The sequence below is a fragment of the Erithacus rubecula genome, assembly GCF_903797595.1.
Source record: "Erithacus rubecula genome assembly, chromosome: 4".
Classification (NCBI taxonomy): Eukaryota; Metazoa; Chordata; class Aves; order Passeriformes; family Muscicapidae; genus Erithacus; species Erithacus rubecula.
In genome coordinates this window covers 1,659,733-1,685,401 of record NC_136686.1, presented here as the reverse complement: position 1 = coordinate 1,685,401, position 25,669 = coordinate 1,659,733, and the positions used below count along the sequence as shown (strand labels likewise).

The following is a 25,669-nucleotide window of genomic DNA, read 5'->3' as shown; positions in this document are numbered from 1 at the left end:
GGGTTTTTAGATATCCAGAGTTATGGAGTCGGTCTGTGCCTGTGATGGAGAAAAGCCAAGTCATAAAGCTGTGTTCAGGGTGGAACAAGTACATGTTCCAGATGTATGCAGGTATGGCATTGGATGAGGCTCTTCCATCTTTTTCCATATAGGCCTCTGCATATTTTTAGCACTGAAAGAATTAATATTTTTCAATCACTGTGAATCCTTTAGTTAAGGACTTCTCCCTGCTCTGTGAATGTTCTGTAAATTAATTCTTTCCAGGTGCAAAGCATACAAATGTACTGCTGTAAATCAGCATTGTTGCATTAGACTTTGTAACATACTTTATAAAATATCTCTCTGATGTCAATTTTACCTGCAACCTAAGATCTTTACCTGTATTTAACCTCATCTTTTGGAAGTGTCTAAACTCAAGTTTCCAGGGATAAAATACCCTGCAGGTGAAAACAAGATCTGCTATCTTCATCATCACAGTATTTCTGGAACGCTTAAAAAATGTAAAATGCAAGCCTTCCTGTCTGTTCCTACAGGTGATCCTGGACTGTACTGGTGATTTCTGATGACACTGGCTTTGCTATTACTGCTTGTCACTTTATATTGTCCACTGTCTTGGCATGATTTGTCCTCTTTGCACCTTTTCACCACCTAATCCCTCATCATTCTAGTTATTTTTTTTTTAATTTGATTCTTTTTTTCTTTTCTCACATCACTCTTGTTTTATTCAACCCATCTGATAGAAGTACATAAAGATGTACACAGGCGGAGTGAGCTCATTGGCTGAGCAAATAGCCAATCAGCTTCAAAGGAAAGAGCAACCCAAAACCCTTCTAGACAAGAAGGAACTGGTAAGATGATGTGCTGGAGGTGATGGTGTGTTTGTGATTAGATGTTGTGTAGATCTCAAGTTTTGTGAATGTCCAGTTGTTACACCACTGATGGAATCTGTCGTAGCTTTGTGAGTGATTTTTTTATTTTTTTTTCCCTTTCTCCATCTACCCTCACTCTTGTCCTCATTTTCTTTGCCAAATATTTTTAGTCTAATGCCAGCATCCAAAGATGGTGCATAATGAATTGAGAAAACTGTTCTGCACTACTTTCTGGAGGAGACACTGGTTTTGGTAATGCAGGTCTAATAATTGCTCATTGAGGGTGTTCTAATGGTTTTGCCTTGATTCATATGCCTCCTTGCTGAAATCACTGATTTCAGGGTCATCATTAACAGTGCTGGTGTCCACTCATCTACCCAGAACTTGTTTTACATGTTGGCATGGCATCCTAGGGCCCTTTTTCCTGGACAACAAGGTCAGTTTTTGGTGTTCTGTTTAAAACCGTGAGTCATGTCCGAGAACAGCAGCAGCATCCAGGTGCTCCCGTATCCACACAAACAAGGAGAAAACCAAACCTTGGTGCATGACCCAACTGAGCCATCCTTGTTTGTGTGCAGGGCTCTCTGAAGAAGGAGTTCCCCCAGAACCTGGGAGGCAGCGACGTGTGTTACTTCTGCCGCAAGCGTGTGTACGTGATGGAGCGGCTCAGCGCCGAGGGCAAGTTCTTCCACCGCAGCTGCTTCAAGTGCGAGTACTGCGGCACCACGCTGCGCCTGTCCTCCTACGCCTACGACATCGAGGATGGTAAGGGACACAGCCTTCTGCTCCCCAGGCTCTCCACTGCATGGCAGCTCTGCTATCACTTCAAAATTATTTGGGAAGAGAGTTGTTGGAACCCAGAAACCTGAGAGTTTGGAGCTTTCTGTGCTGTCCGGCACTGACCCCCAAAAGAACGCAGCATGCGATTGAGGTCTTGGAGAAGGTTTCCAAATTTGGGTAATGAAGTTAGAGTCACAGGTGTGTAGGTGGAATAAAAGTGTGTAATATCACTTGGTGAAGGTTTGAATTTGAGGTTTCTAGAATATAGTAATAGGTATGGGGGAAGATGGAAGTTTTTGGGTGTTGTCTTCTTCCTTTGTGCTTGAAGGTAATAGTTTTGGTTGGATAGCACTCACAGCTGCCTTTATACTGCAGGTCACAGGAGTTTGATTATTGGGTCAAAAGGATAAATAATATAGGTGTTAATTCGTTTTTGGACTGTTTAGCTTGGAGAGACCTTGTAACTAGCTAAATTCAGCTCCGTTTTGCTCACTTCTAGTTGGTAGCTAGAAGTGTTGCAAAACTCTCTACTTTAGATAAGATTTACTAAACAACCAAGCCCAAACACAAGAAAATTAATCTCCTTCCTGGTTTTAATCCTGACTCTGAGTGAAGGCCAAACAAAATAAGGACAAGCCACTAATTAGGTGCTGCAGTTAACCCATTTACAAAGAGTAACATCCATTCCCTAGACATCATCTCTCAAGCTGTTGGAGCTTCATGGATTTCCTATGACCAGGTCATGGCAGCAGCAGAGCAGCCTAACTTGTAGGAATTAATACAACAGCATAACAGCTGCTGGAATGCAGGGAAGCAGAGAGTAACTGGAGGCTTTAAAAAGCTTAACAGGCTGTGTTTGAGGGCTAGACCTTTTGCTCTCCTCATTTGACAGTATTTAAATAAAACTCCTGAGTGTTTAATACCACTTCAAAGCTGGAGAGAAATGCAGTCAGCTTGTTCTTCTTGAAGATACCACAACTCTGTCTATTTTAGATGTACTAAAACAAGGACTTCATAATCAAGGGCTGTGATAATAGGTCATTATAAGCTAAGTTCTGTTTACATAGAAAAGATGGAGCATCAAAGTTGAGTGGAGGTAAGTCAGTATTGCAGTGTTGCTGCAGTAGTTACTGAAGATTGAATAATGGCTGATTTTCTGTATCTGATAGACTAAGGAGAAAAAATATGATTACAGAAGTTGCTGATGCCTCAGTCAGCAAGATCTAACATGTTAAGAATTAAGGGAAGCTTCAACTACACGTTACAAGTTGGAGAATCCAGACAATATGGCAGCAAGTGAAACTCACTTTATCAACAACATGTGCATATTGAAAGCAATAATTTAAGGTCATCCATCACTTGTGAAAAGTGTCCTTGTCATAAGGGTGGATATGTGTTACAATCTTTGAGCAGTGATGGACAAAAGTCACATCTGAAGAAAATGTATGATAATCAGGTAAATGTTGATTCACATTAGCAGGTATTTTCTTACACACTACCTATCTTTAGTCCAGTCTCAGTAGGAAAATAAGTGCAAAATGGTGTAAAAGAAGTGACAAATAATGTGCCAAGGATTCTATTTTGGACATGATGATGTAGAAAACAAAATAGCAGGAAAAAGGTGTTAGTACTAGTAGTTTCCCCCACTGATTGAGGCAAAGATGAAGTAAAAATTTTAAATTGATGTCACAGGATGGAACTCCAAGATAGTCTACTGCAGTTTGAAATTGATGGGTATCCACTTTGTGTAACTAAGAAGAATATTTTGGTATATACTGGGTAGAAAAATGGCTGTGGAAACACCATCTGATTTAAGGGGCAAAAAGAACTAAAATAGTGTATTTATAAAGCATTATGTAATGACTTTAAGTAATGGACTTACTGGGTTGTGAAGAGCTGAGGAAAATTAGAGTCATCAAACCAGACTCCCAGAAAGGAATAGAAACCCCTTTATTGCTTGTCTGGAAGTCCAGCAGACTTGGCATGCAAGTTTAAAGGGGCCAGTGGTAATTTTGAAGTCAACATATAAGAGTAACATCTTTGTCAGAAATCAAAGTTGGGGAAAAGCATTTTTTGAGCACTGGTGTTATTTTGAGCACTCACTTGTATTTCATTCTGAGTTTCCTTTGAGAGGAAAAAAAAAAACAACAAAGCTATACAACACATTGTCACTGTTCATCTAGCTGTTTGGGCTGACAAGCATTCTGCAGCCTTCTGCAGTCAGTGTCTAGTTTTAGGCTTCAAAGTCTGAGAATTTTTATGTAAGAGCTTTTCAGTTGTTGCTCATTTCAGACAATCTCAAAAAGCAGATTTTGACAAGAGTAAATATTAAGAAATGCTTATTGAAGCAAAGATTTCTAGGAATAATTGCTTCCAACATGAAGCATTTTGCAAATAGCAGCAGAGAGAAACTAGAGGAAAAGGCAGAGGTCAGAATATGTGTTGGAATGCACTGGCAAAGCTCTAGGAATGGGATAGCAGTGGAGGGTGCTATGGGCTGCATATGCCAAGCAGGATACACTGACAAAGGTACTGTCAAGATAATTATGAGGCATCAGTTTGCTGCTTTTATTAGTACCAGTAGTATTTGCATGATGATGTTGCTAATGCTGCTTTGTCTTGCTGACAGTGCTCAGATACCAGTGAAAAACCTCTCTAGACTTCTGGGGTGTGAGTAAAACCAGCAGGATCACAAGAAGTCTTATTTGTGAAAATGTATCATTGTCCTTTCTACAAGTAGCCACTGTGCATTTTGAGAGATGGTTCTTTGGGAGTTAGCACTGTCCTCTCCCACTTTCCTCTGCTGGTTGTATTCATTCTTGCTTTTTCCAAAAGTGCTTCTGCCAGCTTTTCATGTGATGATGTCTTTGTTCCTCACACACTGCTGCATTGTTAGCATGTGATACCACACAAGCCTCACAGCTTTGCTTTGGTGTTTGATAGGATTTTAAACTAAATGGCTGTCAGGCACCCAATGGAAAAGAGGCTAGTTACAGGGGGAGAGAGCAGGGCTGGAACTAAAACTTCAGCCAGTGTTTGCCTCTGCATGTAGTGAAGAAATGAGAGAGCAACAGAAATGGCATCAGAAAAAAAGTTGCAATGAGATGGACGTTTACATTGTGCTAAATTCCTGTGTTGCTGTTGCTGACCTTTTGTGTTTTATCTGCAGGTAAATTCTACTGTAAACCTCACTACTGTTACCGAGTCTCTGGTTATGCTCAGAGGAAGAGGCCAGCAGTGGGTCCTCTGTCAGGAAAGGTAACTCATTATTTTCATCTTAAATGCTATGTTAATAGATTTTAATTCTTAGCATTGAGAAAGTATGTGTGGTGGTTCGGGGTGTTTTCAGAAAGCAGAAAAATTCAGTGTATTTAGTTGCTTTATCTATTGTAAAACTAAATCTTATTTAAAAGCAGTTCCTCTACTTAGTACTGCCCTTTTCATGGTACTTATTATAAAATGATATGCTATCCTGTTCAAAACAGAATTTTGATTGTTTTTCTTGTCAGCTGAAATGCTTTCTCAGTCTGTACTGAAACTAAATGGATAATGTTACCAGTTCTGGTTTTGCTTTATTTCTCCATGGTTTTCCTTAAGATGAAATAAATTATTTGCATTTCTTTTGAAACATAAAATTCTACCCCACTTGCATAAGCTATGGAGATCACATGCCTTCATTTCTGAAAGTCTGCTGTGTTTTAACAGGAACCTGCAGAAAAAGACAGAATATCCCCTTTCCTGTACTATCATAGTAGAAGTATTTGTGCTTGTAAATATAGGTTGAGGAGACGATGTGTAATACAGACAAGTCCCTCAGCTTTTGTTACTAATTTTTCTCCTCAAACCCCTTTTCAGTATTTTCACATACACTGAGGAAACTGTGTGCTAGTTTCCTAAGTTCTGTTAAACTTGCATGCTGCAAATTGCCCCTCTCCCTTAAATTATATTTTCCTTTGTGCTAGCAGTTGTGCCTATCCTTCTGCCTGATTCTCAGGTTTGATTAGTACAAGCTGAAGTTGTACTCCTTTTTGGAAGGATAACAGATCCATCCCAAAAATAAAGATTAAAAATGGTACCTATTTTATTTCCCAGAGGATCAGACTTCAGGGATCTTACTGTTTTGACTTTGGCTCTTTCCAGAGCTTTAATCAAGCTTTAAATTGAGCAGGATCATGCTTGTTGTCAGACCTTGCCTCGCCTGGCGGTTCTCAGTTCCTCCCTCGGCGCGTTCCGTGCGCGCAGCCGTTTGCCTTTTGCCGTGGATTTAACTTGCCCCACGTTCTTGCAGGACACCAAGGGAGCCCTGCAGGAGGCCATGGCCAGCGACGGGAGCGGAAGGGCCGGCAGCATCCCCGCCTCGGCTGAGAGGGCCCCAGGTAGCTCCGCTTCCTTCCTTAGCAGGGTGGTGCAGTACTCGCTCGGCCTCGTGGGCAGAGTTAGGGTGCTGAGCCAGCGCCTGCACAGCACGGTCTCCTCCATTGGGCACCACGTAGCCCAGAACCCTCTGGACTCCTTTTTCATGTGTCAGCTGCTGGCATTTGGGGTTCCCTTTCTCTATGTCCAGTCAGAAGTTCTCGGGCAGATCCTAGGGGAGTTCTGCGGGCAGCCTGCTGACCCGTAAGGATTCGTGTGAGCCGACTCGGAGCCGTGTCACTCGTTTGGGTTTTTGCGGTGCCATGTGAATTTTGTGTGTGCTGTGTGGAAATCTCAATATATTATTTTGCACTGTGGCTTTGGGGCCTAGATGTTCTCAGCTCTTTCGAGGGCGTTATTTGAACTCGTTCCAGGAAAACACAGATGCTCAGTTGAGGGTCTCCTCTGAGTCAGCCCAGATGAAGAGCCCTGTAATGTATGCAGCTCAATGTCAGTGAAATTAAAAGTTTTTCTGAAGCACTGGAATAGCTCACAAACTGGATTTCTGTGTTTTCCTGAATTCTGGGTGTGGTTTCTCGTTCTCCCAAGCTTCTCTTTATTGATCTGGTACTTGAATGGGAAAGATGCCATTATCTTTGGATTGTGTCTCCTTTGGAATTCTGGGTGTCTGACAGCTAATGGGATTGGATTCCTTAAACCCCTTGAATTTCATAGTGCTGGCAGGTCATGGAGCTCTTCCCTCTGCCAGCATCTGTGCTGCTCCTGGCCGTGGCTTGGGAAATGGGGTGGTGAATGTGTGTGTCTTACTGTGACGTAGTTTTCCCCTTTAACTTGAAATTCTAATTCCTTCTAACACCAGAGAAGTGTCTGTGCTACAAATGCTCGTTTGCCCAGCCCCCAAGTGCTCATTTTGTGATTTCAGAAAAAGGAGGAAATATTAATTTCTAGTACTTGTTCCAGAAGACTGTGAATAAGCTAAATCAGCTGCTTTTAGAAAGGGAGCATACTTAGAGGAGTACTTTGAGAAAAAAATGTTTTCATAGTGCCTGTTAAGACCTTAACAACAGGAGCAGATAAAAATCATTTTGTTCTTTGACTTCATATTATTATACAAGTGTTTCTAAGATTGTAACTGAATGCCATCTGACAAATTTATTCTTAGTGTGTTGATTCTTGCAGTGTAGTTACTTTCAAGATTTCCTCCTTTGTGTGTGTGCAATTTCCATATGGCAAAAGTGAGAGGAGGGTAGGGAAAAATGATACTTGCAAAATGCTATGGACAGATGCATGAACTGCAGCATTTTCTGCATAAGTGGATAGATTTAAAATTACTTTCTCTGAAAGTGAAAAGAAACTTCATTTTTTTTGTAGCTTGGAGCATATTCTTAAAGGTGAACAGAAAAAATATTTACTGATACCTAGGGCAACTGGTGTGAGCATAAGCTGTTTTGTGGAGTGAAGCTGTAGGTGATGTGCATTGGAAGGAGGAGATTTTAATTACATTTGTTGATTAGTTTATCACAGAAAACCTCCTTTGTTTTAGTCCTTCCAACAAATAAAATTTATTTGCTTGTACAAAGCAAGTAGCACCTGAGTGATCACTAAGTAGAGCAAACAGAGCATAGTTTGTGATAAACTTCTATGAATGAGATAAAAATCAGCTATAAATCAGATGTCTCCTTCTGTAGTGGTGGCACAATCCTGTAGCAGCACTGTAGTACTTCCAGAGGAGTAGGATGGAACAGAAACCTTTTGTCTAATGGCAAAACATAAAATCTAGGGCTCCTTCTGTTTTCTTTGTGCTTTTTGAAGGCAGTGTATAACTGTAGCATAATGTTTAGAGCTTTTTGGTGCTTTGGAAGTTTTGCCCCTTGCAGTGCCCAGAGCATTAGGACATGCTCAGCTTGGCTGGGTCACCTTTCAGGCAGGGTGTTGTGGTGCATTCTTGTGTGTGCATGGCAGAAATACATTCAGTGGCAGAAGAGGTGAGCAGTGCCTCTGTGCTAAAGAAATGCCATTAATGGCTTAGTTTCATTTTCTTTGTGAAGTCTGATTTAAGGAAATCTTGGCACTACTGACTAAGCAGTGGTTAAGAAGCAGGAGGGAGCTAAATGGAATGTGCTTTAAAAACAAGCCACAGTGGCATTAAAGGCAGGTCAGTTCTCTGTTAGAGTAACAGCCATGTCCTATAGGTACCTACCTTTAGCTCCTGTTCTTGCTGGGTAGATAGCTCAGGAAACCTGTGATGAGTTTTACAGTTATTTATGGTTTGAAAAAACAAACCTTTTTGAACTACCAAGCTTACCTGTACAGTGCAAGTGCAGGATGTTATTCCTGAATAATCAAAAGGAGTCTGTAAGATTTAATCTCAGTGTAAATCCTGAATTTAAATTATTGGTGTATATGCTTTCTTGCAAGCTTTCACTGTAGACTAGATAAACACCTTGAGCAAAAACCTGTCTAAGATGGAGGCAGAGTTCTGTTTCCAAGCCTCCACTTCATCCTTCTGGTCACTCACCTGGTACAGGTCATACTTCTGAAAGTGTTTTACTTCCTTTAAGACAAGACCACCAAATGGAATTTGGCAATAGCAATTTCAGGCCCTGAGATCTGAGCTAATCCTCAGTGGTGAGGTAGGTCTTGGTGTAGAGTGTTGCCTCTAAAAGGATTAAGTAAAAGCAGAAAAGTGTGACACATGCTCAGGTTTGATATTTGGTGGAGATGTAGAGATTGTTTAGAAGGCAAAGGGAAGGTGTACAACAGTAAGATCCCTAGTGGAATATATAAAAAGGCAGCCATTTAAAAATTTTATACCTGAGAGTTAAATTCAGCCCTGGGTTAGCAAAAGGGCTCATTTCAGGGAGCTTTATGGTGACTCATGACTTTTTAGTAGTTGTCATGAAATCCCTAATGGATGTAAATTGCATGGGTTTTCTCCCTACATTTACTACCCCCTTTGCTATACTTTGCAAACCTTTTTAAATGCTTAAAATATATTCAACCACAAAATAGCCTTCAGCAGGTTTAGTCAGCTGAGGTGAGATGGGTCACAGCAAGCCCTTCCTTGTGTGTCACTAACCTGTTTGTCACAGATTAACTTTGCTGAAGGTGTCAGTCCCTGCCTGTGGCATTCAGTGAGTTCTGTCTGTCCCTTGTGCAGCAGTGGTTGCAGGGCACAGTCTGATCAGCAAGCTGAGGTTGGTTCAGCTGGAATCACCCTTTTTGTGAGGGGTGTGCAGAGAGCCCACCTGGCTTCTGCCCTGCTGCTCACAGGGGAGGTTGTGGCCAAACTGGCTTCTGGAGCCCTTCAGTGTGGGAAGTGGCAACAAGCTTTTGGGCAGTGGCTGCCATTCTCTCTGGGGCAAGGGAAGGTGGGGGCAGCTCTTCCTGTGCTTCTGGTCCTGCTGAACTGTGGCATGCTTGTCCTAGATTCTGTAACTTTCTCTGTACCTTGTCTGCCTGTTTTTCTCTATCTTCTGCATCTGCCTTTGTGCCAAAATGCTGCTATTGCCAAGGGAAAAAAAAAAAAAAAGAACAAAAAACTTATTTTTTGACTGTCTCTCCCTTTGATAATCTGTAACTGCTGTGTCTTGGAATTTTTTTTTTATATTATTTACAGTACTTATATGGTTTTGATGTGCTTTTAATGCAAATGCTGTTCTTCTGTTTGTTCTAAAGGTCTGTAAGAATGTTTCTGAATTTTCAGCTCTTTCTTGACGGATGGACTTGGAACAGTCTTTACCCCTATCAGCTTTATGATATGCTCCTTGGGGTGATGTTAGCCAGCAATGTTTTGTTGTAAAATATTTCCCATTTCAGGCACATGTTTTTACAACAATGCATTCCTATCAGCAATAGGAAGTTCATAAAGGAAAGACTGCTTAGGGAAACTCATACTTGTACAGCAATAAAAGGCAAGTCATGAGATCTTTTGCTTTAGTTAGTTGACCTGTGAAAGATGAAGAAATCAAACATAAGTGACAGTATGAAAAACTGAAAAATGCAATACAAAGTTGAGGTACTAGGACTTTTGCTTTAATGTCACATAAATATGTAATGTGTATGATATAGGTATGCAATCTGAAAAGTTAAAATCCTCCTATGGATGTGCCTTAAGTGTTTTCAGGGAGAAATATTCAGAGTTAAACCCTTGACAGTAGACCCTTAAACTAGTACTGTTGTCTATAGCAAGCAATATACATGAGGAAGTTATTTTGTGACCTGAAGAGCTAGGACAGAGTGGCTGTTTCCTCTAAACAAAGTCCTTTGAAGTGAATCATCTGAGCCACATTTGGTAAAGGATCTTAAGTATCTGTACAAGTATAAAAAATATTTTTAATTCATCCAATATTAGTTGCACACAATTCAATTTTGCGTCTGAAAATTACCAATGTATTTCTGTTTAGGGAAAAGCTTCTTGTTCATAAACATTGCCTCTGTTCAGAAGCATTGCCTCTTCACCATTGTCCATACTGTGAACATGCCTTACTTGTGAAAGTTATTTAGCTCAAAGCAATACTGTTTGCTGTGCAAACAAACATCTTGATGAAATGCTTTACTTGGCCATTTCTTTTCATTATTATTCACCTTTGGGTTTTGTTCTTGTTTTAATTTGGTCTAGTTTAAGCATTAAATTATGGAAGATAACAGCAAACAAATGCTGTGTCGCGACATTCTGTTTGATGTGCCTTCATTTTAAACCACTGAACCTTTTCAACTACATCCCATTCTTTTCCCTGCCAAAAATAAAGAAGAGAAGGGAAAATATTAATATTTCAGGATGCACCACCAAATTGGGATGAAAGCTATTTCCTCTCCTAGTGTGCCTTGAATATTGTCTGTTCTGTTTGGAGGTGGTGTGTTTAGCAGGACATGGCACATGATACTGAACCCTTTTTGGGGCATCATACAACTGCAGAGAAATCTGATGGAAGATTGGCTTCTCTCTGTGACATTTGCAATACAGACTTAAGACCCAGGCCCTGTATTTTTGGAAATTGAGGGGAGTGTATGAGTTGCCTGATTAGAACCAGGTTCAGTGCCCAGTGAATCATCCCTCAATAACCAGCCAGGAATCTGTTAGGATAAGTGTTTGACTGTTCCCAGTCCATCATGATCTTTTTCAGTGTTCTTATCAGGATTTGGATAAAGGATCTGCAATTTGAAGCCCAGAAAATTTGGGAAGGAAAAGGCATGGCAGAAGGTCATTTGTTCTTAAGAGTAGGAGATGCAACTGATCTGATGCAGTTTCACTGAAAAATCCTGAAAAACATTTTGAGGACTGAGAAGGATATGCACAAAACAACAATGTGCTGAGTTTGTGCTCATGGCTGGATCCTGCTAAGAACACTTTTTCTTGGGAGTTACTGGGCTCCCAGCTTCTCCTCTCTCTAGCTTTCAGACCTGTAGACTTGTGCCACTGGAATATTTGTTGTTTGTATGTGTATATTCTGAAGGGTGATATGAATTTTTCTGGGCACTTTAAGAGCTTCATTGAATGTTTTTGTGTCTTAGAAAAATAGTATTAAGTTTTGTGAAAGAGTTGGGTTTTTTTTAATTGCAGAATTAAAATGTCTGGTTTTTTGAAAAGTGGAATCTGAGTAATACTATTTTTTGAGATTGTTTCCCTCAGAGAAAAGGAGGGGCTGTGCATAAAATAAGTTCAGTGACAGATAATGTTCAAGTGAGACAATTCAGTGCTCAGAAAGGCTTCATGTCTCCACTGTATAGTCCCTTTGAAGACTTTGATTTATGCAGTTGTTTTTAACCTGTTTTTGCTTTGGGTGTGTGGTCTCTGAATTATGTAACACGTGGTTTCCCTGTTGCTGTGAAATTGAGATTTTTTTTTTTTGTTCAACTGTGTGAAATGTTCAAGGGAATAAATTCCAAACAAACTTCAGGTTTCTGAGTTTTTCTTTGTCCTCCCCTTCATCCCTCCACTGGTCCCAGGTAAGGGATGCTGCAGGGGATACAGGATTGGGGGACAGTGGAATGAATAGAGCCATTTGAGGAGCTCCATGGCATGTGCTGTCTGTCACTGCCAAGTACTGCTTTTCAGGTTCTTTCTGTGTTGTGGTGGCTTTTTTAAATTTTGCTGTGACGTTGTGGTTTGTTCAGAGTGCAGGGCACACATTGCACAGACAGCATGATTCTCTGGGGACCTCCTTACTGGATGTTCTGCTGGCTTTGGATAGATGTGCTCTCAGCATTGTGCATTTGCAGAGTTTGGTGTCTTGGGAGGTTGTTTTGTGGCTTGCAGGGGTCTTTGTCATGCTCTGTGAGCAGGGCAGTCACACCCATGGGGGGACTGGGACATGTAGTGTGACAGGTCAGAGTCTTGACAGGCTTTAGTTCCTCTGCTTGGTGTAGATCTGCTGCCATGCTGGGATGTTTTGGAGTGCTGAGAAGACAGAAAATGAGTAAATACTGAGCTCTGTAGCCAAATGCTGCTTCTCATGTTCTAGCTGGACTGTTGTCTTTTCTGAGAGCTGTACACAAGAAGGTGACCTGCCTTCCTCCAGACCCTTAGGAGCCTATTCTGTGATATTCTCACCATGACAGACCTGGATCATAGTTCTGAGCTCATTTTCCTGGTCTCAGAAATCCACTCAGTTGGTCTCCATTAGGGACTTGTTCTGTGATTTTTCCTCACATGCTTCTTTTGTTTCCTATTGCACCACCCACTGCTAAAAGCTTTGTTGTAGCAGATGATTTTTGAAAGTTCAATTGTGAGTGGCCAGAGTAGTTATGTTTAAATGGTAGGTCACAGAACTACAATCACAAACCAGTTCCTTTATATGTAAAATTTCCTTCTTTGGAGGGAGGTGATTGCTTTATGCCTTTGAAATTGCCTGTTGTTTTTCATTACTGTGTTAAGCAGTGATAGTTTTGAGGTTAAGATGAGCTTTCACTTCTGAGGAGGAGGAATCCATGAGCATTCAGTGTAAAACTTCATATTGCTGGTCTGTATCAGGAAAGCTGTTAACTCTGCAGCTGCATATATGCTCTCCAGAAATCAAATTTTTGCTTCATGAATTAAGGAAAAAATTAAAAAAAGGATGAAGGGAGTTGCAGTTCTAGAGGTCACCTCCTCCTCTCAGAGCAGAAATGAGACTTTCTTGCTGTACCAATATAGGAAGCCATGTTATCAACTAAAAATTGAAGTAACCATGTGTAGCAGTGGTAGGAAAGACAACCCTCACCTCAATTCTCTTTAAAGTCTACACAGATAGCTCATACTCTCTGTTTGTGTCCCTATGGTCCTTCTCTAGTGTTATGACTTCTGCAACAGGGATGAAAAAGGAGGTACTTCTAAAATAATGAGTGAATAAAAATGAATATACATTAAAACAAGGGAGCTGCACCTTCTTGTGCTCAACAGTGTAATTTATTAAGATATGTAGTTGATGATGTATCTTAAAATGCAAGAACTAAGGAGAAGAAACCAGATTTTAGAAACAAACAAACAAAAACAAAATGCCACCCAAAAAAAACCAGCTCCCAAACCAGAAATAACAAAACAAAAATCCACAAAACCAAAGCAAATAGAAATTATCTCAAGGGAAGGAGCAGATAATCCAGAGTCAACATCAAAGCTATTCTCCTGCTCCTTTGATGTGTGTTTATGAAGGAAGGTGAATTGCTGAGCTGATCCTGATGATGTAGAGTTCAGTTTGGGCTTTCCATACAAAACTGGGCAGATGCTCTTTAAGGATGAGATGGCACTTCTACACCCTGTTTAGTTGCTTACATCTTCTCTCAAAAATGTATGTTTAGTCTGACATTTCTCATGTTTGCTGTCATCCCAGAAGGCTGTGTTTGCTTTTTAAGGAAAATTTCATAATCCTCCTTTCTGCTCTTACAGACATTTATCTGATGGCTTGAGGGTAGAAGTGTTTAAAAATAGGAATTTTTTTACCCAAGAGATGTTTTGAATACTTCCAGGCTGATGTGAAAACACATCAGAACTGATGTGTAAACTATTTTTAATCAGTAATAAGTCTTTTGGAAACTTTCTTCCTGGAACTGTGCCAAATTTTAATGTAACTATCTACATATATAATTGCAAGAATTTTCCTAGGTTTAGGACAGGATTTGGCTTTTTGGGGTGTGAGTGCACGCTGATGGGTCATGTTGAGCTTCTTGTCCACCAATACCCCAAAACCTTCTCAAAACCTTCTCCTGTATGGGCCACTTCTTCATCCTTCTAGTCCCTGCCTTTGACTGATTTGCATTGTAACTGGACAATCAGTCTTAAATATTAATTTCTAAGTTGCTTAACAAAAATAAAGAGAATGCTTTACTCAAAAAGTGGGAAACCTCATTAAGCCAGGTCATTGTGATTCTAAAATCTAGTGTGCCCTTTTCTTTTTTTTCCTTTTTCTCCCTGCTGGTCCCTGGATGTGCTTCATCCCAGGTAGTTCTTTGAGGTATCACACATTGAATAGCTTCCAGAAGAAAATTTATGCCAGCAGAGTAATGTTATTTTATCCTCTTCAGCATTCCCACACTCAGCTTCTTTCAGAGAATGGAAATGAGGCCAGGCAACATATGACAGAGCTGATCAAAATACCAGGGAGAGCTCTGCCATCCTAGATAATACCAGCAAAATGGAGAATGATTGCTAATAGAATACTGACTTACCAATGCTCCTGTGTGAGTGATAGGCTTAAAATACCTACATAACCTATATTGTATCTTCAGTACTTGGGCAGCAATGAAAGTGAATTCTGTACAAACATAAAGATTTTCCTGCCAGAAGAGATACAATAAGGACTATTGAGCTTAGCAGTGTTCCCTGGGGCTTGGATTAGGTGACCTAATGCCTCCTTTCCCCTGATTGTCCTCCCCACCCACCAGTGACAACACTGGCCACTTTCCAGGAGTCAAAAATAGCCATACTGCTTGGATTATTCTATACCTCTGCTGTTAGGGAGGCAACTTTTCTGTATTGCTAAACCATATAGTGAACTCCTAACCTTCATTACACAATGCTGCTACTTCATGCATCTGCATATGGGGAACTCTATTCCTCAAACATAACTTATACTCTGAGTTAGAGGAATTTCTACTTGTTTCCAAGACACAAGTATAAATTACAGGTGACCTTGATCTTAAACTGGCTAATTATATTCACTTCTGGTTGCTTCTGCTAAAACCAGAGAAAGGTCAGATCAATGCTATTGCCAGCTGTTTCTAAGCTCAGCCCTACTGATGCAGTAAGCAACTGTTTTGTCAGTGTCTGTTTTGGGAATTCTAGAAATCTCTTTTAACCAAAATAATGGGGGCAATGGGGCAAAACATTGCAACACTCCTAGGACAGATGTGTGAGTTTTCAATTTCATTCAATAGTGAGTCCTGGTAGTTTTCACTATTATGAAGAGAACGAGCTTCCACATTTATGGACAGTGTCTGAGAATGGAGAGCTTAATTCTAGCTGGATGTTGTGGAATGTGTGGAGGAGGACTTACACCTTCAAATGTTTGCTTCTGAGGTGTCTGTTTCAGAATCCCTTCAGTATTTTAGCTGTCAGCTGTACCTATACTCATTATAATGGTTTGGGGCAGTGGGACTTTGTTCTCTTCATTGGTTAGTAAATATAGACATCTCACTGATTTTTATTTAACGTGCTGTTCAATTAATGCAGTAAAACTTCTTGGCCAGCACTAAAAATGTTTCTTTGATAACTCTACTGGGTGCATTAGGGGCTTTTTTGATTTAACACCTTTCTGTCTGTACAGTTTAATCTCCCCACTTCTCTGTTTAGGTCACCAGTTTGCTGAGGAGAATTTCTAGAGAGCAGATGGTGTAAGGAAGGAGGTCCAGCATAAGCCAGTTTGCATTTACAGTTCCTAAGAGCTTTGAACACATCTTCTAGAAAGCTTAGTTACTATTAGGATTGGTACATGTGCATTCAGAAATTTCAGGAGAGCCATCTTCAGGTTTGAGTACATTTTCAGTATCTTGCTTCTGTATAGACTTTGTTTTTCTTATCCTACTGTCCTCTTTGAATTCAGACCTTTTATATTTAGCACAGTGTATTATGGATCAAATGGGAAGCATCAGAAAACTCAAGATATGGCTTCATAGTACAGCTGAGTAATTCAGGTTTCCTGAGGGCTTGGGAATACCCTGGGATAGTAAGAGAGAAAGTTGAGGCATTTTATCAAAATAACATTGACATTTGATGGCTGCTTGTCATGCTTCAGCCCCAGCTGGCAACTAAGTACCACACATCTGCAGGGAGCAGAATCAGAAAGAAAGAACAGTTTGATAATTGAAACAAAGAAAAATATAATAATAATAATGATAGTAATGAAAATGAGAGGAATAACCCCAAAGAACAACTGGTGCATGATGCAGTTTGCTCACCACCCACTGGCTGATTCCCAGCTCATCCCTGAGTAGCTATCAGTCCCTCCTGGCCAGCTCCCCCCAGGTTTTGTTCTGGCCATGATGTTCTGTGGGTGGAAGATCCCTTTGGCCATTTGGGGTCAGCTGCCCTGGCCACACTCCCTCCCAGCCTTTTGTGCACCTGCTCACTGGCAGAGCATGAGGTGCTGCAAAGTCTTGGACTCAGGGTGAGTCAGTGCTTAGCAACAGCCAAAACATCAGAGTGTCACCAATTTTATATCACACCAAACCCAAAACACAGCATGGTACCAGCTACTAGGAAGAAAATTAACTCTATCCCAACCCAAACCAGGATACTATTAAGTATTTAAATTCAAATAAATTTGTTGTTGTGTCTGTTTGAGAAGGTGTTGCATTGCCTCTTTTGTGTTTGAGGATGTGCTTGTCCAAATTCAGGGCCTCCTACCAGGAAATGTGCAGTTCTGCAGTTTATGATATGAAGCTGTGTGAACCAGCACTGACAAGAATGCAGCAGGTCTGTTGAGCTTTTGCCAGGGGTTTCCTGGAGAAATTTCCTAAAGGAGAAGATAAATGTAAAAGGGCAGATGAATCCAGGTTTAAAACTTTTAACTTCTTACTAACCCTTCTGTTTAACACCCTTCTGCAGTCAGTTTAGAACTGGCATGTACATGGCTTATCTATCTGTTTCTGTGCAGTACAGAAATTGTTAACAGTGTCTAGATAATAATTTTTGAGAGGATTAAGGAAAGGATTTTAGAAGAAATCCTGCACTTAGTTAAATGGAATGTCTTAATTGACTTACAGTTTGAATGTGCAGCATCTAACAATGAGCCTTGATATAAAATTTCCTTTCTTATTGTGCACACATTGCTGGGCACTTCCTTACATCCAAGTGTTTTTTCTTGACTTGGAGTCAAGTTGAGAGTGAAGTGTTGTGCATTCTGGATCCTGTTCTTGGCACTGCCACCAGATTGTTGTGAGATTGCCTTGCTGGTATTTAATCTCTGTGTCTGGACTTGTGCAGTGCCCCTACAGTACTTACCTACTTCCAAAATAGGTTTGTTTTAGTGTGCTAGCACTTGTAAAGCATTTTGAGGCCCTTGGATGAGAAGTGGAGTTGGAATACAAACAGGCAGTTAATGGAACTGAAGTGGGTGAGGGTGAAACTTCCAGGAAAAATCCTGAAACTCAGTGTGACATGAACACAGATGAAAAATGAGAAACTAAAAATATTGCTGGGTCTTGTTTGCTGCCTTCACTATACCTCAGTGATAATGTTTACTGAATGGATAGTACACTTCAGAAACCTTACCCCAAAAGGTATTTCTTAGAAATTAATTGCAAGGTAATATGAGGACTTCCAGCATTTCAAACTCAGAGCTCACTACATCACTTTTAAACTCCCCTAAAAAGTTCCCATCTTCCTTTTCAGTACTTGGTCACAGGCAATATGCTACTATTTCTGTAGGGTTTATCTGACACAGTTCTCAGACAATTGTTTGGAGGTAGAAGTAATTGAAGTGTTTGGAAAAGACAAGTGAAAACAAACAGGTACAGTGTTTCACACGACCACAAAACCACAAGCTTTGGGAAATCCATAAGGAAGATTTTCCTGAGAGCTTATTAATTCCTTCCCCCTTTTGCATTTGTTTCAAAGCAGACTCCTTTATCTGAATTTCCATAATTCCCCAAGGCCACAGCTAAGTCTGTGCAAAATACTGGACAAGAGATGACATGTGCCTTAGTCAGATATTAAGATAGCAAACTCAGAAAAGCAAGTCTAGAGGTGCTGCATGATTATTGAAAAACAGCTCCTAGTAAAATAGATATTTTTCCTTAGGGATGAGTTCACTGTTCTCAGATTCTCAGTTCTCTCCTGCATCTTCAGCATGGAAGTGTGTCAAGGAGTAATCTTGACAAGATTTCATGGAGCCCATGGGAATCATGTGTCAATTTTACAGAACAAGGTAATTCTGGAGGTGAATTGGGGATAGGATCCTCTCTCAAGAGGAGCTTCCCAAGTCTTCCAGGAATTGCCAGAGTTGCTGGAATAGGACACACTCCCCTGGGCAAGGAGCAGTTCTGCTAGGAATGTTATCTCTGATCAGACACTTATTTCAAGCTCTGTCAAAGCTGAGATAAATGAAGGACTCTGGCAGCTTTCATGCACCAGGTCAGCAGCCTGTCCTGTTAAGAAAAACAGCTCCCTTCAGATGATCTATGTGATGTTCATGGCACACTGACTCTTCCAAAGTAGAGTCAGATTTTAAAATGTGTCCTATTTTGGATGTTTGTGAGTTTTTAGCTGATCATTTGGTTGTTCAAGAAGCTACACTTGGCTTTAAGGTAGCTTATTTATATTTTTATTCCAGTGTTTTTATGCATTTTTGTTTTTTAATTGTAGCATCAAATTAGTTGGTGTGAATTTTATAAAAAATGGGGAAATTGTCCATCATCTGAACACTTCAGTGACACTTGTATCTCACACTTACTTTAATCCCTTGTGTAAGTTTGTGAAGTGCAGAGCTTTTCCTTCTGATAATTCATGGCTTTGTGATGCAGAGATTTGGCTATAGTAGCACATCTCTTGTTTCATATTTGGTAATGGGTTGGATAGTGGCTTTGCAAACAGCCAGGTTGGCTAAATGGCATCTTTTAGAAACAAAACTAATGTATGAAGTAGACTAAATAGTCTGTGTAGTGCAAATTCCTAAAAATCCCATGCTTAAACTGGTCATCAGTGGAGCTTCTGTATCATATTGTCTGATGCAGAGCTGTTTTCTTGGCAGAGTGCAGTGGAGGGATGTGATCACTTTTGCATCTCAAGTAAGATATATAAATTAATAAGAGAAAGTGCTGGGAATGCCCTTCCTACTCTGAGATTTCAAGGCATGGAGTGCTTGTCAAGCTCACAGGACATCTTGGCTTGACCATGTCTGGTTTCCATCTTTTAAGATTTTTAACACAGTTGCATTGAGTCACTCCCTCTTACAGTTTGTGCTGTGATAAGATCTGTTTGATTCTCAAACAAATTACAGTTACACTGGGTCTTTGTGATGATTTGTGTTTTGAGGAACTTACCTGGAGGATCATGCATGTTCATGAAAAGCATATAAACAGATATCAGCTTGATTTTCAGTCCTTTTCTACCTTACAGTGATTGCTGCCAATCTTTCTCCCCACATTAGATATTGGAGTGTTGAAAGAGCCTTTTTTTTAAAGAACTCAATTTAATTTAATTATATGGCAATTGTTTGTTTGTTTGGGATTTATTGGACTTTTTGTTGTTTTTGGTTTTTTGGTTTTTTCCTTTGAAAAGGCTGACAAAAAAAGCCCCTAAGGTGGTTAGAAAACAAAAGGACTAAAATAATATCAGATGGATAAGAGTTCTCGTTCTTTGTTTTTCAGAATTCTTTTTCTTGGGAACTTTGCACCTGTGTCAGGGTTTGCATCAGAGGAGAATAAGTTAAAAACAGCTTGTGGAAACACATTCCTGTTAAAGTAGCTGAGCTTCAGTGGTGGCTCTGTGTGTATAAAGAGTTCTGAGCAGTACAAAAAACCCTTAAAAAAAAATCATTATTTTAGTACATTCCTTGTTTGTTTCCCCTGACCTTGGTGTTACTGTTTTACCCAGAGTCCTGTGGTTTTTTTTGCTGTCAGCCAAAGTGGCAGAGCAAAATTCGAGGTAATTTCCCCTGTTACTATGAACTCAGAGTTGGGTAATGTACCAGATTGCAAAAATGGGTTTAGCTGAACTGCTATCACCATTGAGAGAGTGAATGAAATAAAATGTGAATCCCAGTGAAAAAGGCAGTTCAGTTCCACTAAACTTTGCAAATCAAAGCACAGCAGAAGGCTTAGCAGCAGGACATGGAGGAGACCACAATATCCCTGGATATTGACCTGACCAAGCTTATTTGTTTATTCCATGGAGAAGATCTGTAGTTCCAGCTAAAGGCATGGCAGCTACTTGCCCACACCATGGAAGGGTTAAATCATACTAAGGAAGAGAGAAAAACACTTCTGGCAGTTGTCTTTTAGATTTTATCTTTGAGGAGGGGGACTGGAAGTGGATGCCAGTAATTATGTAAAGACCTGTGTAATTTTGTGTGAAATGTGAAGGTGGTGCTGAGTGAAAAAAAACCTGTTAGGAATAAAGTGTGAAACTACAGAGGATGAAGAAAGGAAGGAAAAACTGGCCTGGAGGTTAAAATGTGTGAGGATAAAGTAAATGTTCTGGGTTAGACTTTGCAAAGGAGAGAAAAGCTAAGAGCTCTTAAGCATGTAAGTAAAAGCAAGGTAAGAAAAAGCAGAGGGATGTTCATAGTGAAGATTGAGCTGGCATAAAATGCAATTTTATGTATAGTCAGTCAGACATGGGAGCAAAAGAGTCAGAGTGCAGCAAGATTGGGAAATGAAGACTAATACAATGAAGCAAGTAGTCTTTCTTTGTCTCAGAAGGATGAGAAAAGTATAAAATGAAATTGTGAGCTTTGTGGTAACAATTTGTGATTTAGTCAAGCTGTCCTGATGTACTTTGACTGTGTCATTCAGGAAATACTGTGTGACCACTGGGTAACAGAAGTATATCCTGCAGATAAAAAACTAAAAAGAAAAGACAACAAAAAAAATTTAAAATGTGATCTGAATAAGTACATATCAGTCAAAGAGTGAGTGTAGCACCTTCTTTTAAGGAATAACTAAAACCTGCTAGTTCTGCAGGAGAAGTCCTTTGACCTCATGCAGGTAAGTGCTGTAAAATGTGACATGGGTTCACCAGAGACTGTGCTAGACTGGCTTGACAGCTTTTATTGGCAACTGATACCTCCATGAGGGAAATGTTACTGCATTTGAACAGTTTGGACTTGAGTAAAGCACAGGAATGCTGACACATGGAAATAATTATTGGAACTGGATAAAATGGGAGAGTAATACATGAAGTGTGAGTATCTTAGAAGTTGACCTAAATTAGAGATGAGAGGTTTTAATAATGGAGAAAATAATGGGGTTGGATGTCACCTAGAGACTGTGCAGTGTCCCAAAAGGTGATATGGGGACTGATCTTTGTAATGCTGTCACTAAGGTTACCAGCAAAAAAAAAACCCAAACAAACAAGGAAAAAACCTGCTAATGAAATTCAGTGCTGAGGTAATGTTTCAAACCCTCATCAATGCAGAGGAGGACAGGCATGTCATTCACTAAGAGCTGCAAAATGTTGCCAACTGCAAGATTAAACTTAGCAACGTAATAGTGGAAAGTACTGGGTCATGCACTAAGATGATGTTAAGAATTTTGGCTACCAACAAAGTGCTTATCAGTTGAAAGCAAAGAAGGAGAAAGATCTCAACACCATAAAAGCCACCTGTATTATGTAGCATGTAAATAGGCAGGTGTGTTCTCAGCATCTATCAGATGAGAGATTTGTGGCAGGGTTGTGTTTTCTCAGCACGTATCAGATGAGAGATTTGTGGCAGAGATTTGTGTGTTATGCTGATAAGAACTCATCTGGAAAGCCACCCTCACTTTTAATCACCCAGGCCTGGAAAGATTAATCCAAACTGGGACAGGTGCAGAGAACTAGAGGATGATAAGTGCACTGAAAAGGTTATGTTCAGTGAGAGAAAGGCTTGGCTTGTTTAGCAAAGCAAAACAAAAGCAGTGGCCTGGTATTCAAGCTAAAATATTCCAATTTAAAAATAAATGGATGAAAGCAGGATAGAGTAAAATTCATTGAGTTCTGCAGTGAATGAAGCTTCTCAATACTTTTCTACAACTGTCTGGTTCACATATCCTTGTAATTTTTGGGGATTTCTGGGATTTTTGCATGCCAATGTCTCTGAGATTTGTCCCTGATTCATTTCATTACAAATTCTGATTGAAAGGTCAATAGATTCAAATGTATTACAAGTTTTAAAACTTGGCCTTTTTGATTCTTTCCCTCATCTTTAAGGAGTAACAATATTGTCTTGCACCTTAGCTCTGTAGATTTCCCTTGGCTGGTGCCAGTTTTAACATGTAGCAGGGCTACATCCAGCCTCTGCCCAGGCCTTCCCCAGTACCTACCACACAGACTCGATTGCATCTCTAGTTTTTGCAGCTAAAATGGCCCTATTTCCTCTCTCAACTAGGAAATTTAACATTCTTTTTAGCATCTATTAGCCAAAACCACTAAGATTCCCTTTTGCAGTCTGGCTTCCCAGTAGTGGCGAACCAGGATAATGACGTAAGGTATTCTCTCGCTTTATTTCCCTCCCTCTGCCTGGTGCCCCTTTGCTCCCAGTCGCTCAGTTCTGTGAACAAGGTGCATTTCTGACTGTTGGCTGCCTTGTTGTCAGGTGCCAGTGTGAACGGGCTGGAGGAGCCCAGCCTGGCCAAGAGGCTGCGGGGCACCCCGGAGCGCATCGAGCTGGAGAACTACCGGCTGTCGCTGCAGCGCGAGGAGGAGCTGGAGGAGGTGCCCGAGGAGACGCTGGCAGAGCACAACCTCAGCAGCGTGCTGGACAAAGGCACACAGGAGGATGTGCCCAGCAGGTCAGCACACACTGCCCATCAGCTTTTTCTGCACCCATCCCAGCAGATTTGCTTGTTCTTTAAACTGTTCACCAAGGTGTTCTTCATGATAACAAAATGAAGGTATATAAATGTGTTGTATCTTGATGAATTTCTCTTCATCTGCAAAATTCTGTGCAAGCACACCAGGATCCACATCCATGCAGACAGAGATACTGGAAACAATTGTTCCAAGAATCATTGAGAGAAAATCCATGAGGAAGGATGCTTGTGAACTTTATAGTCAGTCACACACTTCTGCTGAGTCTTGGTCTCTTAATACAACTTCTCATCTACTTGTCTCTGTAGCAATTGCAGCCCTTAGCTTTTCATCTCTGAGTCTGTCCAGTAGTCTTGAAATGAACTCAGAAAATGCTGCTATTTGTTTCCTGAAACTTAGATTCTGAAATAATATTCTGTGTATGCACTACCTGCAGACAGAGATCTGTATCAGAAATTGAATAATCTTGGCCTATTTGTGGGAGATGCAAACTATATTTTTCTCTAGTTATCTGCTCAGGTTTAGGAATTATATTAATTATGACAGTATAAGCATTGATGGTCTCAGGGGATTTTACTCCTTTGTTTTTCTACCTCTAAAACAAAAGTGTGGAGCTGTTGACTGTTGTTATTCTTTGTCTTGATTTCAATAAATCAGGACACAATAGGCCTGCTGAATAAATGGCAGAAAACTTAAAAAGACCAAGAGTTAATTTTAAAAAAAGTGAAATTTTGGCGTGAAGCTGATGGTCATCTCTACAAGTGTTTTGTGAGATTCTGAGATTAAGGGCAGGACACTATTAGGTTACCAAATTTGATTTTTGTCTTGTAGGTGTTACATTTAGTTCCTTTTGTCCTACATTCATCCCTACAACTTATTATCAGTATGAGTATTTCTGTCTGTAATAGAATGCATTGTATAATTCTGTATGTGAGAAGCAGTGTGGGCAACTCACATTGTGTCATAAGGAGAAAAGAGAAAATACATCAAATTCCCTGTCAGTTTGACCTGGAAGAATTTATATTCCACATCCAAATATGGCAAGCAGGTTTACTCAGAAAATGGACAAGGCTGTGTGGACCAAATATCAGAGAGAGCAGAGGGAGAATTTTCTAGGGGATGTAGATACTGAGTTTCCTCTGTCCAGCTATATCCAGCCAATGGATAGACTGTGAAGATTGAAAAAAAAAAAAAATAAAAGGGAAGAAGTCTGACTACTTTTTCAGCAACACAAAAAAACCAAATTTTGACTCTTGCAACAATCCAACCAAGGCTCTGATTTAATCATCTTCACTGTCTTGGTGCAGTGCTGCAGGGCTAGGAGCAGGTGAGGACATGGGGAACTCTTTGTTCCCTCAATGTTTTACAAAGGATGGGTTGGTCATTCAGGGTTCACTGAGGTGGCTGGTGGAAATCAGGCAGAGACCTCACATTTTGGTGCACAGCTTCCCATCATGCACACACTGCAGAGAAAGTTTATAGTGAAAAGTACTTGAAGTATATTTTTTCAAAAGAGATTTAACCTTAAGTTTCAGTCAGGAAAAAGATCAGTTAAGCAGCTAAACCCAGACTACACAGTAGTCTGAGGTGTGGGAAACCTTTTATATGGCTTATTCATTGCCTTGAAGGTGCAGTAACCCCCAGTGTGCCATCTCCAGTTTTGGTGTTGTGCCCTCTGGCCTTTCCAAGGAGTGTCATAGGACAACTTGTGCTGGATAGGTCTGTATGGCAAGGGAGGAGAAGAGATTCATTGCCACAGTTTAGGCTCCAGTTCCTTTCCTCAGCTCTAAATCTGTGTACATACACCTTTTCCTAATGAGATATTCAAATGCTATAGAGCAACCTACCTTGGTTTTTGATTTCTGCTTTATAGAAAAATAAAATTTCAGCTGTTGAATTAATCCTCATGCTGAAAGGAATGCTCACTACACCAGGCCATCTCTCTCTGCTGTCTTTCAGCTTCTCATTTCTCAGCATTCAAAGGTCAAACAAAAGCCAAGTGATAAATGAAACCCAAAGAAGGTGCAGTGAGCTGTGTGGTGAGGAATTTGTGTCGTCACTCTTCCATGCGATAAGCCGGCTGGTGGAAGAGCAGCAGCTCATCCAGCACCCATGGCAACAATTTGAGCAGCAGTAAACCTTATTGACAGCACACCAAGCCCCCAGCATGCAGCACCTGTCAGGTTTATTTCCATACCAAAGGGTGGGAAAGCAAATCAGGGAGAAGAGGAGCATCACTTTTTATATCTGTGACAGTATCTGCATAAAGCCTTTGGAGTGTGCTCTGGTCTCCATGCACCACTTCTGTGGCTTGCAACAGTGTTTGTATTCAGTATTTCACATGTGAAAATCAGGCAGTGTGTTAAAAATAACTCTTGAGTTTGTGCTATGAAAGAGTGACTTATAATTTGAAAATAATTTTAAATTTATCAGACCAGTGAGGAAAATTTAAGAGCCTATGGACAGAAGTGTATGGCAATCAGAGCAAGAACAAAGTGTTCTCCTTATTAGGTTTGCTATCAAAAATAGGCTCTCAGACAAGCAGATGAATAAAATTATGTAAATATGATACTACAGCTGTACAAGTTGTATTTTGCAGACCTACAAGAAGTGTAAACTTTGTTACTTTCAACTTGTTGGTTTTCCCTTTCATTGTCTGTATGGAATGGGTTCTGCCAAAGGCTGTTAGCCAGTGATAGTGGGCATGAGGAAGCAGCAGGAA

The 25,669-nt window shown here is 40.3% G+C and overlaps 1 protein-coding gene across 25 annotated transcripts in view; it reads left to right on the top strand.

Moving 5' to 3' along the window:
- MICAL3 (microtubule associated monooxygenase, calponin and LIM domain containing 3) overlaps positions 1 to 25,669 on the top strand; it is a 165,062-nt gene that overhangs the window by 96,005 nt on the left and 43,388 nt on the right. For 17 of the 25 annotated variants that reach the window (XM_079304036.1, XM_079304032.1, XM_079304030.1 and 14 more), the window contains 5 exons: positions 741 to 848; positions 1,448 to 1,634; positions 4,819 to 4,907; positions 5,938 to 6,025; positions 22,733 to 22,928. In XM_079304036.1, the coding sequence (XP_079160162.1) occupies positions 741 to 848; positions 1,448 to 1,634; positions 4,819 to 4,907; positions 5,938 to 6,025; positions 22,733 to 22,928 (668 nt within the window). The remainder of the gene's footprint in view (positions 1 to 740; positions 849 to 1,447; positions 1,635 to 4,818; positions 4,908 to 5,937; positions 6,026 to 22,732; positions 22,929 to 25,669) is intronic. The other 8 variants (XM_079304039.1, XM_079304037.1, XM_079304035.1 and 5 more) reach the window with 1 other exon arrangement.